The sequence below is a fragment of the Sinohyriopsis cumingii genome, chromosome 2 (assembly GCF_028554795.1).
Source record: "Sinohyriopsis cumingii isolate HCF-2022 chromosome 2, ASM2855479v2, whole genome shotgun sequence".
NCBI classification, from domain to species: domain Eukaryota; kingdom Metazoa; phylum Mollusca; class Bivalvia; order Unionida; family Unionidae; genus Sinohyriopsis; species Sinohyriopsis cumingii.
In genome coordinates, this window is record NC_142962.1 from 22,854,573 (window position 1) to 22,870,436 (window position 15,864).

Genomic DNA, 15,864 nt, shown 5'->3' on the forward strand with positions numbered 1-15,864 from the left:
GAAGTTACAAGGGTGGAGAAGTTGCTCTTACTCTCAGACTTACTACTCCCAGTTTCTGCTTTCTTTGATAAAAAGCTGTAGTTATCAATAGACTTTTCAGTCTGTATAGTGGTTCTTTCATTTATTCTTTCTTCTGTCGCATAATAACATCCATCATCTGTTGGGGATCTAACTTTTTCTATGAAATTAATGGTCTACTTCTAAACTTGACTTAGGCAAGGGACTAGCAGTTTGGTAATAAGTTACATAGTTCTATTTACGGACAAGTATAATATGTGGTAAAGACCCATGTGTTAGTTTCAGCTAAAACAATTATTTATTGAGTCTGAACAGTAGTGTCTTATAGTTCATAAAAAATTAGGGTTGTTGGACCTGTCAAATATGTATAATGATTTCTGCAGGTCTGGTTTGTACTGAGTCTAGTTTAGTTTTCCTACTCTGGTCTCTTCCTTTTATAAGATCGCAGTTTAATTTTGAATATCAAATTTGCACTACCTTATGATGACAACAGTTCAGTCCAACCTATTGTAAACATTATAAATAACTTTCATTTTAATAATTGGTTGAATTTGAAATAATTTATGCATTTTTATGATACTATTGATACGGCACAAGTAATGAAGTTGAATGATGTATTTTAAAAACGAGTGCATCAATTATGATTGTTACATAAAATTGTCCATGAGTGTATGATTGATTGTGTGCATACACCTGTACTTGAACAAGTTATTTATTTGAACTAGATTCTTCAATGTTCATTGAGTAAACTTCTGACAGCTATAGACTGTCCTGATGTACAAATATTTATCTTTCCAGCACAAGGTGTGATAACAGTTCTCATCAGATGTACTCCACCAAGTGAGCCAGGTCAGTTGAGATGGCAAACATAGATTTACTGAGAAGTGAGATAGCTTTGTGCTAATGGGCAGTTTCAAGTTCCTTTCTTCAAGGATCTTTGCTACATCTCAGCTTGTTCAATCTGTTTTTTGGGGGGCAAAAATGGCTATTAACAGCTAAATGATACATGTTGGAAATGAAAGGCATTGTTAAGTATAGTTGTAAACAGCACAGATATCTGATTCAGTTCCTTTGCATTATAATCTTGATGGATTTGAAAAATTTCTATATTTTAATTGTAAGAACAGCAACACATGCTTTTATTCTTCCCATGATCTATCTAAGAGTAAACTTTTAAATCGATGAAAACTATATGCTGCAGGGCTCTTTTTTTAAGAAAAATTCTTTGATAGGCAGATAACATCAATATTCAGCAAGTTAGAGATCTCCCCATTTACTTTACCACTCCGGTGGCCTTGTGGTAGCAACAAATTGAAAAGTTTTTTAGGTTCAAACCTATTAATTTGCATATGATACCCATACATGAGGTTCTTCTAAAAAATTACACTTATATTTTCCACTAACTATTGTCAACCATTTGGTGACATTAATTATTTCAGTTACAGCATTTAATATTATCATGTTAGGTTCATGAAATAATTTGTTGACCTGTGACCTAAAATCAGAGCATACTATCAGATTAATAATTAATAATTTATGACCAACAGTATTTTTCCTTGAAAGGTCCTTCAGTAGCATAGTTGTCGCACAGTCACTGTTTTGAAGATATCTAGGAATTTAGTTCACTTTGGAAGCCAGCTGATAAAAATTTCTGAAAAAGAATAAATAATCCCTCCTAACTAACTGATATTCACAGTAAGAAGTAATTTGGTTCCTTTGTTAATATATAGGGTATATTCTAACTGAAAGGAATTAAGATGCACACTATTTCAGGACTGTAACTAAGGGAGGTAACTTTGGATCATTGCATAGGCTTCTATTCAGTGTATAAATATAATATAAAGGTTTGTATTTTTTAAGAAATTACTCACATTATGCTTCAGCATGCTTTCATAAAATTGGTTGCATTTTTCTTTAGAAAGTGATGCTTGGCAAATGTTTATATGATCGATGTGATTGTACAAGGATTGCTATGGATAAATGAAGTAAATCTTGGAATCCACTGCTTGTTCTTCACAGACTGCAATTTTCACAACCTCTACTAAACTGAGAAGTCCCTTTTGATGCTATTGAAATCTCATATTAAAAATTTAGTCCATTATTAGGAAAATATTTTTTCACCCAAATGTGTCATTTTACCCAAGGAGGGCAGAGATCCCCTGTTAATAAAATAAGGCAAACATTAGTGCATAATCAATAAACTTGTGATAAATAAATGGCTCAGTTACAGAAGCAAGATTATTTAGGATTATTTTAGGATTTAATTTTCAATACCATAATTTATTTCTTTCTTACATGTTCACTTTGTATTCCAGGGGAATAAATTATTTGTTGAATTTCACAAAACTTGTTGGCTTTCGCGTTTTACTGTTACTATGTTTAAGTCATAACAATACAGTGGTTAATATTCCATCACACATAGGCTGTAGGTCATAAAATAATTAGTTGCTAGAGACATAAAGATTATATATACTGTATTTCTTTATGACAAGTCCATGGTGTTTATCAAGATAATTTTTTCAGTGTACAAAGTTACTCTTAAATAGGTAACCAGTCTGTGACATTTTACAACATTAATAAATTGGACAAATATGCACTTTTTTATATGCCTGCCATAAGTATCCTGTTATGGTGTTGTCCATTCATCTGTCTCTGTATGTTTAGACTAGTATATAGCTTGCATTTGGGACACCAAAGAAACCTGTGAGTTTCAGTCTCCAAAGGTCATAGCTCATGGTTAAGGGGATTAAGGCTGTCAGGTTTATAAAACCAGTGTCTAAAAACTGCAAGAACTGTCAGTTTGTCCTAAATGTGAATTATTTTCATTGGGGATATTGAAAGGAAAATTAAAGTCTTGTTAATTAAGTACAAAAGTAAGTATTTTTGACAATTATACAGATTGCTTGATAAACTATTTACTGGTTTGCCTAAGCTTCCTCTCACACTTTGACAGAACAATCATTACATATATCTAGAAAGCAAGGTATATATTGGAATGTAGACTGACACATTTTTCTAATGTCCTAATGATTCCATAAAAGACATTAATGGTCAAAATTAAAGCAAGAATCAAGTGTACCCATCCATATCTATCTGAGTTGAATATGTCCTGGTACATATATTTGCATAAACATCCAGTTTAAGTAGACTGATAATTAACAGGGGCTCTGGGTGCTTCAGTGGTTTAAGGTGCTCACCTTCACTGATCACTGACATCTCACCTCTTGCCCATCAGATCTTTGTAATTGGACCAGTGTTTATCAGGTGACCAGACATTGGGTGCTGGTCACAAGTCAACCACTGCTCACTGGGCTTTAAGAACTGATCAATGGTCACCAGGGTTTCATTATTGGTCTGGGACATTGGATTGGATCAATAACCACCACCCCATTCATATCTTGCCATTTAATCCAGATGGAGATAGGGAGTCAATTTGTACTTGCAAGATTAGGGATGAGGGATTGAATCAGCATAAACTCTTTATCAAAAGGAAATCCTCCTCTTCCAGCAATGGCTCTATGGGTGGCTCTCTGTTTCCAGATAGGATGGGTGTGACAGACAATGGACCTGTTCTGTCCCCTCCTGCCTGGGCTGCTTCTCACTCCCTTGATGATCTAGAAGGGATCAGTGATCCCATTTGCCTAGGAGATTCACTAGTAGGGTTTGTCCCATCACCTCCCATGAGAGGCTTTGGCATGAGAACAACCATATTTTGACATCTTTCTGAAGTGAGATACTAGGAGGGTCAGTTCTTTCTCGCCTTTTGAGCAGACTCTAGACAGTGATGTCATTTCCATCATGGTGGACAAAAATGCTTTTGCAGAGGAATTGGTGGCAATGGTCCCTCCTCTTTTGTTGGGGTCCCCAGCAGAGGAAGTTTGGATGTTTGATAAGATGGTGTCCTGAGATCATCTGTTGCTTCCACACTGTTATGGTCTAGGTCCTTACACAGAACTTTTCCTGGGAACAAGAGTTCAGTAGGCAGTAGAAGAGGTGGTCTTTCCCTTCAACACTTTATTGCCAGTTTCTGCTTCCAGTTATTGAGTTCATTCACCAGATCAGATACTCCGAGGACATGGGCATCACATATGGGAATATTGGCTGGAGTTTGGACTCTCCTCCTAGATAAAACCTTAGAGTATATGGAACTTAATGCCTGTGGCCTCGTTTAGACTTTTGAAGGCAGAGTTGCTGTCTCCATTGACTGGAGGCTGTAGTGAAGGCATCACATCATGCACTCTCCATGTCAGTGGTACTCTCTGTGGAGTTTCTTCACCTCCACAGAGATGCCACATTGGAGACTTATAAGGTCTTGCTGTTCCACACCAAGAACCTTTAAAGACTACACCTCTTATGGCAGAGATGCCCATTAGAAGCCTCATCCATTCCATGGCATCACATGATTTAACTGACAAATGAGATGTGTTCCTAGCAATAACTCTAGGCCCTTTGAAATTGGCAGAGAAGCACATCCTCCCTGACCATTGTATGGGTCATTTTAGAAAGTTCTTTAAGCAAGTTAAAACTCAACAGTCTCACAAGCAGCCTCAGTTAAAAACTCCCTCTAACCTATCATTCACTTTACTAGATGGTCAGAAAGATGAAAGGAGAAAGTCTTCTGTCTCTTCCCCATTCCCCAAGGAGGGAGTGGGTCAGCCTAGTGAGTTGTGCCCAATTCCATACCATCTTCCACTTCCCAGTATCTCAATCAGGGACATAGGCCATGTGCAAGTCCATTCCACCCTAAAGGATGGCTACCAGCTTAATTTTCCAAGAATAACCTCCTGTATAATGTACCCTAAACTTCTTTCACTAATCCAAACTGGCTCAATTAAGGGAAGAAGTACACATCCTTCTTTGGAAGGCCATATATATATTAAATTTTCACCCAAAATGTTATATATGCACTCTTGCAGGGATATTGTGATAGGTCATGTCTGTCCATCCATTAGTGTTTATGCATGCATCTATTCATTGCTTTGTTTTTTCACTGTTCACCCATTGAAGGAGAGGAATTATGTTTGGTATGTTGTTTTAGGAGAATGAGTAGATCACATTGAAAGTTTCAGATTACAACCTTTAGGTGAAAAGGCAATCAAAAGTCGTATTGTTTTATTTAATGTATATTATTATATGCTATGTTTTGTCTCTGTTAACTTTACATTGTCAGAATCATGCAGTATTTTACGATACTGAACATCTTCATATTGCAAACACGTTCATGACATGTGTGCCTAAAGAGAGTGTATTAGTAGCTACTTTGTAAACAAAGATGCTTTAGGTTTTGCTTGATTAAATTTGCTTCTGAATGAACTAAAGCAGTATAGTTGATAAAGTTAATGATGTGGACAAGTTCACTGAGTCAGAAACAAAACTTTCAAACAAGCAGACGAATGAACGTGATATTTGCAATGTCGACAACGAACCTAAAGGATGAAGTAATTGAAAATACTGTTCTGATCATTGAAACAGTTATTTAGGAGAATATTCATATCTTTTCGTAAATAGAATGGTTAAGACAATGATGAGTGCTTTCTAGGGTCTAAAAAATATACAGTAGTCCCCCTCTTGAACAGCCCCCCTGACCAGCGGCCACCCGCTTCTTATGGCCAGAATCCGTTGGCACCGACGAGTTAGTGTTCAAAAGTACCCCTCGCGAAAGGCCACCCGGCTAACGCGACCAGCGGCCAGCATATTAGTGCAATAATATAAAATTTATCCCTCACAAGTGGCCGCATTTTATTTGAATATGTATCCAGAACCAGTATTTTATTCATAACGTGTGTTAAGTAAGTAATCTGATTTCTGTTTCCCGATGTCAGGTTTTCGTTACTGAAAGAAGTGTTGAGTAAAGTACATGTACCACTAAGGTTAATATTATATCATTTTACGCCTCATGAAAAGCCAAATTTATTCCATAAAAACCGAGAAAGACTCAAATATTAATCCATACAAAAGGGCTAGTACATGTAATCCAATTAGCCTTACTGCTGTGTTATCATAAGATATCTGGTTTAGTCACTCTGCCAATTGTTAAGATTACAATTATTGAACAGTAGTAACAGATGAGAAGTGGCAGTATTGATATACAATACCCAATTCAGCAGGAAAATGGTTTGATAGCCTTTATGGCTTCCCTTAGTAAGATGTTGAGCTTGTTCACTTTGATAATTAGTGGCTATTACTACTGCCAATAATTGTCAAAATTATGAATCCTAACAGCCGCGAGGTCAAATTTGCATGATGGTACATATGAAAGCCTTTTTGGCTTCTCTCACTTAGTGTAAAGAAATGTATAAAAACAATAGGGTACCAGACTGCGACTTACGAATCACATGACAAGATCACTTCCTTTAAAAGCACAGCAATTTGTTTAGATACATACAAAATTGTTTTATCAGTATTGTAGTTGGCAACATGAATAACTTACTGCAAAAAGATCAACATGTCATCGAGGAAAAGAAAAATTATCAGTATCAGAGAAAGTGAAAGTAATTCAACTGACTGGGGGGGGGGCGGTCGTCGAGGATCCTTGCAGAAAACTAATGTTGGGAAGACTCAGATAAAGAATATCGTGAATGAAGTGAAATAATTCTGCAGAAGTGGGAAGGTGAAATGGATGGAGAAAGGAAGATTGTTTGAGCCAGGAGTCGTTTGTATCCTGATTTGAATGACAAGAAAAAGCAACAGTTTTGTCAGTTGAATTGGGATATGACGACTTTACCACAAGTAATGGATGGTTACACAGATTTCAAGTGTGACACAATATTAAGTGTTCTGTCCTTAATGGAGAATCAGCTGATGTTAATAATGAAGTTGTCGAAGATTGGAACAAAAGACTAAACGATATATGCAGGGGATATGACAGCAAGGATATTTTTAATTGTGACGAGACGGGTGTTTTTTAGACTGTTACCAACAAAGTGGCAGATGATGTGATCTGTAACATAATTATAAAGACAGTTTTAAAACTATATCAATGGTTATTCATAGCATTCTTTTGAAAATGATGACACAGTTTTACATTTATTTCACATCATGCATGTGATTTTTTAATGAAAATATTAAATATTTGAAATTAAATGTACTTGTGACTTTCTTCATATGTATTTACTATTCGCATTTGTCATCCCCCTCTAGAAAGGCCACCCTCATTATAAGGCCACTTCCCTGCTGCAGTAGGGGTGGCCTTATAAGAGGGGGACTACTGTAGCATGGAAAAGCATGTTGAGGCCAAGAGCTATTGCATACCTATCAGAGATGTAGCATTTTACAAATTTGTCAGATACTATAAAAATGCAACGCAGGTTTTGATAGGAATCTAAAAGCTTAAGAGCCAATAACCCAAGACAATGAAAAGTATTATTTCTGCTTGGTAAATGGAATATCACACAACAGCTGCTTTTTAATTTTTCCCATGTAACTATCTTGATACAATTTTAGGCTATCTAAATGACACACTGTCATGTCATACCTGGGGTCCCTCCAACAGCGAGATGCAAGTGACAGGGCATAAGCATGTTTTCTTTATCTGGTAAAAAGAATGGTAATAAATATACTTATATTTATGCACATATTTGTCAACATGAAACAAAATCCATGTGCATTCATTCACAATATGACTCTAATTTTCAGTTTTAAGTAGCCCAAAACAGTAATTCATTTTTAAACTGATGTCACTGTCAACTATGTTAAAAGATCGCTGGGCAGAGCTATGTGCTCATGAATACTGTTATTGTGTATTGATGAATCTACAGTTGTGAATTTATTTTGGAATTCAGTTACATTGTTTCTTGTAATCTCTTTTATTATTAAGCCTTAGGTAGTTAAACAAAATGAGCATATAATAAAAAGGTTAATGTATTTGTATGGGAAAATATGAAAACTTTTTTCTTAAAAATACTGCACTTTGCAAGGTACTGCAGTATTTTCCAAAAAACTTGTTCATATTTTCCCATACAAATGCAGTAGCCTATAACTCTTCCATGTAACGTGAATTCCATCTACCCTGACTAAGTGATCATGTTTGGTACAACCTTTCAGGAGGATGAACTGGAAAGAAAAAACAAAGGTTTGAATCCTGTATGGGGTGGGGGCAGGCAAATATTGTTAAAAGTGCAGATTTCATCTCAATTTTAAATTATTTAATTATTTCAGGTGAGGAGGTGAGGTATACAAGGCTGAGGTTGGGGAAACACAAGAGACAGACGATGGATGTTTCAGCAGCAGATGAGTGGAGCGACATCTGCTCCTTCTTTGTCTATAATCTTGCCAAAGACAAGGCTAGTAGGACTTTTATTTGGAAACTTATATGTAGCCATTGATATTTTTCAGATAATTTCTAATTATTTATAACATGCCATTCATAACAAAAGGTGTCAGAACAAATGAAATTAAATATTAGTGGTTTTTCATTTATCATAACAGGGCCATAGAACTTTAACATAAGAAAGGTGCAGATTTTTCAGGGTTTGTAAAACTTTGGTTTTTGGAATGGACTTTGTTAATTTGAAATGTTTACAAATAATTTGATCTTACATTGCAGCTCATTTTGATGCTAGAACCTTGCACAAGTTGTTTGCCTTATATTAAGTTGCAAAAGACGAGAATAAAAGAATGATAAATGACTGCTAGCTGTGGCTATATGTTCATGCAGTTATTATCCATGTTTTCAGATCCAGGTAAAGAGTAAATGCAAGCGCCTACTGATGTCTGTGACCCTTGAACAACATGAGATTGATTTGTCTTCATTTCCATTTGAAGAGACTAATCCGTGAGTGCTTGATTTTCGTATGTCAGAGAAGTTTGACAGGTGGATGGACAATACATACATAAATAATATTTCCATTGCCTCGTGGGACATGACTTATAACCACACCTAAGCCTTCTATTTCAATTTTTCTATCATTACATGACTAGAATCATGTTAAGAACTTTTTCCCTTAAAAATTAGGTCAACATTGCTTTTTATTTTAATCAAATAGTATTGTAAGTGATTCATTCCTTTCCAACCAATGGCTAAAGGTTAGATTGAAAAGTACTTAAGCCATAATCAGGTACATACATTAAGGCATATAATGCTGCAAAATATTAAACAAAATGGCAAGTAAATTCTATTGCAGAAATTCCATGAAACATTTCTATATAAAAAAAATTGGCTAATATATATGCATAGTTTGAAGCACATTATCATTGATAAAGGGTCGGTTCATAATTTAGTGATATGTTAATAATTTATATTGCCCTTCTAAAGTATTGCAAGATAATGCTTGCTTTACATGATTGTCATCAGAATTGACTTTCTGCAATAGGTTAATTTCTTAGATTTTCTATGGTATCTTTAGTTTTAAATTTTTGCATTAATTTTTTTTAAAGCCCCATTAATATTCCAATAGGTCATAACAGCCTTTACTTGATAATGCAGTGATTATGTTGTTTTCTATAACAATTACATGTAGTCATGACACATATGGGTTGGTTCATCTTGAACAGTTCTTATCACTGAATATATGCCACTGTGACCTACTTTTGATTCTGCTGATTGGTTACATTTATCAATATAATTTTTTGATATTGTATCATATACAGTTTGCAAAAGTTGGATTTATCTGGATGGATTATATCTATTCCAGATGTATGTCATATAGACTTATTTTTTATATCTACCAGTCAGTATTTACAGGGCAGGCAGGCAAGATATAAACTTCCATAAAATTCTCATTTTAATAAAACCTGTTTAAATGTGTCTTTGTGTTTTGTGCTTGATTTGCAGAGCGATTCATGAGATACAGAATGAAGATGGCAGCAAACTTAGGTTCCATTTGCAGTACACCAAACTGACTCCTATCTGCCTGGACCAGCAACAAGTGGACAACATGCATGGGGGTAGGTCAAAATGAAGGTTAAGGTTATTTGTAATGCCTTTAGCAGATATGAGCAGTAGGTCAGTTTTACCACTAATATCTCCATGGAATGAAAAAATGGACAAACTGAGGCTAAACAAGGAAGACAGAAGTAACGGCAGGGAACAGCAGAACATATCAGCAATTGAATGATTTGTTTTTAGCAGTTCTAGTCAAAGTTATTTATTATCAGTTCTCCTCCTAAAGTACTTGGTGGAAAATGATGAAATATGGCATCGAGCATCATCCCGAATACTAGCTGGTCCTAACTGAAATTAGTGTTTTGTAGACATCAATATGGCCACCATATGTTTCATCTTGAAAATCGTATCACTATACCTGGATAGATGGTAATACTGGCATATATTTTTAAAGACTATTTATGATGTCCAGTTGTTTCTGAATGATAACAATGCCAGTCTGGAGCTATGTGTCTTTCCCGAGAACTCACTGAGGTATCTGACCTGGGCAGGTATTGAACCTTTGGATTATGAATTAGATACTCTTCCAAATCAGTTGCCATTTTGAAAAAATCTTGTTTTAAATCAGTAACACCATAACTGTTGCTGTTGTATAGCTAGTGCTTTTCTAGGTGGAAATACCCCAATGCTGTGATGAGAATTTGTCCTCCCATTAAGGTGAACCAGAAGATTACAGAACATTTTGATCACTGAACCCAATAGATATATTGCCCACACACATTCCCCTTCATTCTTTTCCTGTCACATGGTTATAATGTCTGCCATGTTTGTGTTGATGAAGATTTGCCTTCACTTTAAGGGGTAGCAAGCAAAATTACCATATCTTATGTGTTTGTTGTCGTCATTAATGTTTGGATTATACCCCTGATTGAGTTCTTTCTCTGTTAATTTATGCTATCTTGAGAGTTATTAGCATTTGTTCCATACACATTGTGTACAGCATTACATCTTATATTTTTTTTTCACCCTTCAGCATACCTTAGCATTCTAATTCTGTTGTGCATTTTTTTTTCTGTGGCCAGTATTTGTTAAATTTTCCCTATGCTTGTTTAAGTTTTGGTCCACAGTTTGATTCATATTATTGTTCATTACAAATCAGCGTAATTCACATTATCTATATTGTAAATTGTAATTTTTTTCTTGGCAAAGTAGGTTGCACACCACTTTTTACCTTCATATCACGTGTTCAGTTATTGAACACAAGTTATTTTGCACTGTTAGTTTCAGATAGCTTACCTTGATTATCCCAATTTTTTTTAGCAATCATACTGTTGTTTTTCTTTGCCAATTTATTTGTTCCTAGCTTTCTTTTAAGCGCAGTTGATCTATCTTGTATCTTTCTTGTACTGGTTTAGCGTTGCTTCCTTTTTTGCATTTAAACATGCTGAAAACACACAAGTAAGGTGGTCTCTCATCATATTTGCATAGACTTATTCCATGCAATACCTTGTATTTACTTTCAGGTACATAGATTTTTATATAAAATCTTCTTTTGAGCTGTCTGTTACAGAAACAATGTCTTAGTAGGGTATGAGTAAGTGTGCTTACAGGAATTTACCCCCATGATACATTCCCCATTTGCCACTCTTATACAGGCTGCTAGAGGACAGATGGTTGTCCCTTTTGCAGCCTAAGGTTGGACAAGGTCTGGGATCTTGCTGAGCATAGATGTAATTGTAAAGCGAGTTCCTTCACACTCATCTTTAGAAATTTTTTAGTTCTCATTCACCCAATCTCTTGGGTTTTAGAGAAGAATTATTTGAGTGTCATCAAGAGAGGTTATGAATAAAAAGAGAGTGAGTTGCCCCATCCATTAAGGGGGAGCAACACCTTCCCCATTTTGAGAGGGCATAGAGCAGGTCATGCCCTCCCATGAGGGAAAAGCAGCACCCTCTCTTTTCTACAAGAACAGAGTGAGTGTCCTCTGATCGAGGAGCAGCACCCTCCGTTATCTTCTTTGCTAAATTTTAATCCTTTATCATGTTTTAGTTCCTGAATAATATTTGCCCAAAAGGTGGAGCCTATTATGATTGTTGTCACGATTCCTGCTTCTGAAACACAAATAAGTGATTTAACTTGTATGATTTGCAATATTGTTACAAATCTGTGTCTTAAACAGTGAAAACCAGCGTGTTTTTTTTGTAAAATTCAACAAATAATTTTTTTTCTCAAGACTAAAAGTGAAAATTTAAAAAGAACTTAAAGTATTTTGAATTAAATCCCAAATAGTCACACAAATTTTATTACAGGTCCATATGTATAAAGTTCCACATTAATTCCGATGGTATTCCAAATAAGTTTCAATATTGAATGTGTTGATGTGCCTGTAGTCTTGAATGTAGTAATGTGCCAGTGACCTAGAGTGTGATGATAGTCTTTTGACCTATAACAATAATATAGTCCAGAAACATCCTTGTTTGAATTAACTATAGTTCCAAATTTTTGTTTTAGTACAAGATTATTATTGTTGAGCACTTTGTATTTCTAGTGAATAATGATTTGAATAAATAATTCCACCCAAATGAAAAACTGAACACAACAATAAGACTGATTTTACTTAAAGATTTCTAATGTAAGAATGAGTAATTTTTCAAGTAAACAACACTATATACAAAGCTAAGACACAATAATATAACCTGGATGAGGGTCAAAAGTTAATTTCTAGAACATTCTGAGTTGTCAACAAGATATGGTCTGTTACTACAGTTATAATAAAAAACATGGAAAACAAAAGGTACACCAGGTTTTTCCATGAGGTAATAGTAGTCTCCCAGATTCAGATTAAGATAAACATATTTACCTCCATTGATAATGATCCTAATATTTAATCTCTACTGTCAGAGAAAGATTAGCTGTGTATTATGTTTACAAAATCAGTGTCCCTAGTCAGGTACACCATGAACTTGATTTTTCTACTAAGGTCAATTACAAATATGTTTATACATAACGTTATCATGGAGAGAAAAAAAACAACAACAATCAATGCAAGTTAAATATACATATTAATGTCTTTTTGCAGTGACTGCAGGAGTGGTTTATGTATGTGTTCATGGAGCAAGCAATGTCCTGGCAGGAGACGTAGGAGGGACCTCTGACCCCTACTGTGTTGTTTTCTGTAATAGACGTCGAGTAAGTTTATTTTGACTTGAAAAGGGGCATAAATAAAAAAAATTATGGATTTTTGGCCAGACTGTATATCAGTTCCAGTTTATGGCCTTAGGATATCTATCAATCCATTCATCTGGCAACAACACTTATGCCACATTAGCATTTAGCTCAGTTTCTCCAATACTCTTGCCTCCAAAGTCCTGTATATTGTTATGTGAATGTGTCCTGAAGAATACTGCACCTTTCCATGCGAAAGAACACAAAGGTCAGCTAGGGGCATTTCAGAAGATTTGCAAAATTTGATAGGAATTTTAGCTTAAAATGAGGTGGATTTTCATTGACCTGGATTTTTTAAAAATAATTGATGGTTATGACCAAACATAATTGTCAAGATCATAACATGGTCAGATAGAAATGGAGTCAGCAATGTTTTGATAGAGCTTTGAGCTTTTTACAGTGGAGTTTTTTGTAAAAATTGACAATTATGACCGGAAAATTGTCAATATCATAACATGGTCAGATATGCTACAAATAGGTTTTGCAGATAACACATACAAAAATCACATGACAGTACCTGTATCACTTTCTTTATAACAAGGTTTTTCGTTTACAAAAGTTTTGTTTGCAAGATTAAATTGCAGTACTGTACAATTAGGAACATATGAATAAATCATTACAAAACTTTAACATGTCATCACATAAATGAAGAAATAATACTCTAGAAGAAAAAGTAAAAGTTATTTGACTTGATGACAATGGGAAGAGTTCACTTGCCGAAAGATTTTATGTTGGGAAGATTCTAATAAACAAGATTGTAAAAGATAAGGAGAAATACTCAGCATCAGTAGGAAAATGGAGTAAATGGAAAAAGAATTATTTTAAATAATGAAACAACATATGTACCAAGATTTAAATAATGTTTTTGAATGTTTTTATAATGCGCATGCCAACAATTATCCCACTCACATTTCATGCCTAAGAATTAGCACTATTAATTTATGTTACCTTGAAAGAACTGTTTTTAAGGCAAGAAGAACATTTTAATAATTAAGATATTAACAGCTTTAAGTTATATATGTGTGGCTTTCCTGCTATATACACATATACGTACACATCTCACAAATATAGTCTCCCTCTGGAAAGGCCACCTGACTTATAAGGCCACTTTCTCTGTGCAGAAAGGGTGACTGTATAAGAGGGTGACCACTGTAATCTCATCACATCAGTCCATTCATTGTAAGTTGTTGCCTTTCATACTGTCGTTATATGTAGTACAGGATTGAGTTTCAGTAAGCTTTGTAGCTTTGTAGTTCATTGCCTGTTTTATATTTGTGGTAGCCCTCATCATAGTTGATCTGAACACTTAGTCAATGATATGTCGCTACTAGATCCAGTTTTCCTCCGGAGTCAGCTTATATTTTAATCAGAATAAAAGATATTTCATTGGCTGCATTAAAATGTGGCAATGCTGAGTCCATCAAGAAGTTTCAATTGTTTCCTTTCTGTGGATAGATTCAGGTTGCTGGCTGCTTTCCAGAACTGCTAATGATCGGTGTCATCAAGAAATTTGGGAAATTCTTTACAATTGACTTTACAGGAATTGCAGAATGCATATTCATGCCCCATCTGCTGAAATTCCAGTTTTCATCCGTTATTAAATTTCATGTTTTATGTTTAGTGTTTAGATTTTAGCAATAGAGCATTAGGAAGAAATGAATCCTTAGATATGTCAACAGGCTGTAAATACCAAAGCCACTTGAGCTCTTTTGTAATAACTAATCCAACCATAATCCATTAACATTGTTTATCATTTCTGTGTTATTTCTGATCACATATAGTATAATCCATCTTGAAACACCAAAGCCAAACTAACTATGCCAACAAAATCCAAGTAATGTTAATTGTTTTATGTTTTATGCTGCTTGAGCTCTTTAGTAATCCAACCAAAATCCATTGGTGTTTTTAATCTTTTCCAAATTACTCCTGCTAACACATTGTATAATCCCATGATTACTATTAGGTTATTGTCTGTTGAATTAGCAGTTAAAGTGTGCATAAGAGAGTTCACAGCCATGTGATCACAGGAAGTGTTTACTGTTAATATACTACATTAGCAGCAAGGTGTGAAAAAAGAAAACAGAAAATGTTTCTGCTGCAGAACATTTTAATGAGGAATGATATGAAGGACAGGAGACATCTTTATCTTGTTTGGAAAAACCTCCTGGCCAGGAGGTTCACATATATAATTTAATCAAAACTAGGTTATTGCGGCTTTCATTTCATGTTCCATTGACCAGTGTTGACCTTTGCATTTAGCTCATTTTCTAAGACACTCTTGCCAGCAGAGTGATAAAACTTAGTATGTAGATGTACCAGGAAGAATATAACAACCATCATTCAGTACCATGTAACTGTGACCTATATTTCATGCTCTTTAGATTTTTTGGACACTATTGCCTGCAGATTAATGTAACATGATACATATATACATTATTTAGGAGTACTACAGCATGTAGGCAAAACAAAACTTTGCAATCTTGCCATACTGCCTTTTAAGTTTTACTTGTAATTTGAGTGTCACTAGTGTCTGTCTATGGCTTGAGTTGTATCAGTGAAGATGCAGGTTCATCTCCAGGTCAAGTAGCTTATTTTTTTCCTTAGGACATTTTGCATGCTCTGTGGCATAATTTTTTTATGTTCAGCCTCAAAAGAAGGAAAGGTCTAAATTTGACATGATTGGATGGATGGGTCATGCATCTCAAAAACTAAACAAGGTTCAGTGTAGTATAAAATACCAAGAATCTGGCAATGATTTAAGAACCTGAGTTCAACTACCTGTATGGCTACACATCCAG

General features: G+C 35.0%; 1 protein-coding gene across 3 annotated transcripts in view; it reads left to right on the plus strand.

Annotated features, from left to right (window-relative positions):
• LOC149804462 (extended synaptotagmin-1-like) overlaps positions 1-15,864 on the plus strand; it is a 201,036-nt gene that overhangs the window by 102,243 nt on the left and 82,929 nt on the right. For all 3 annotated transcript variants that reach the window (XM_089940669.1, XM_089940671.1, XM_089940670.1), the window contains exons 7-11: positions 817-867; positions 8,176-8,300; positions 8,694-8,791; positions 9,791-9,903; positions 12,921-13,030. In XM_089940669.1, coding sequence (XP_089796795.1) covers positions 817-867; positions 8,176-8,300; positions 8,694-8,791; positions 9,791-9,903; positions 12,921-13,030 — 497 coding nt within the window. The remainder of the gene's footprint in view (positions 1-816; positions 868-8,175; positions 8,301-8,693; positions 8,792-9,790; positions 9,904-12,920; positions 13,031-15,864) is intronic.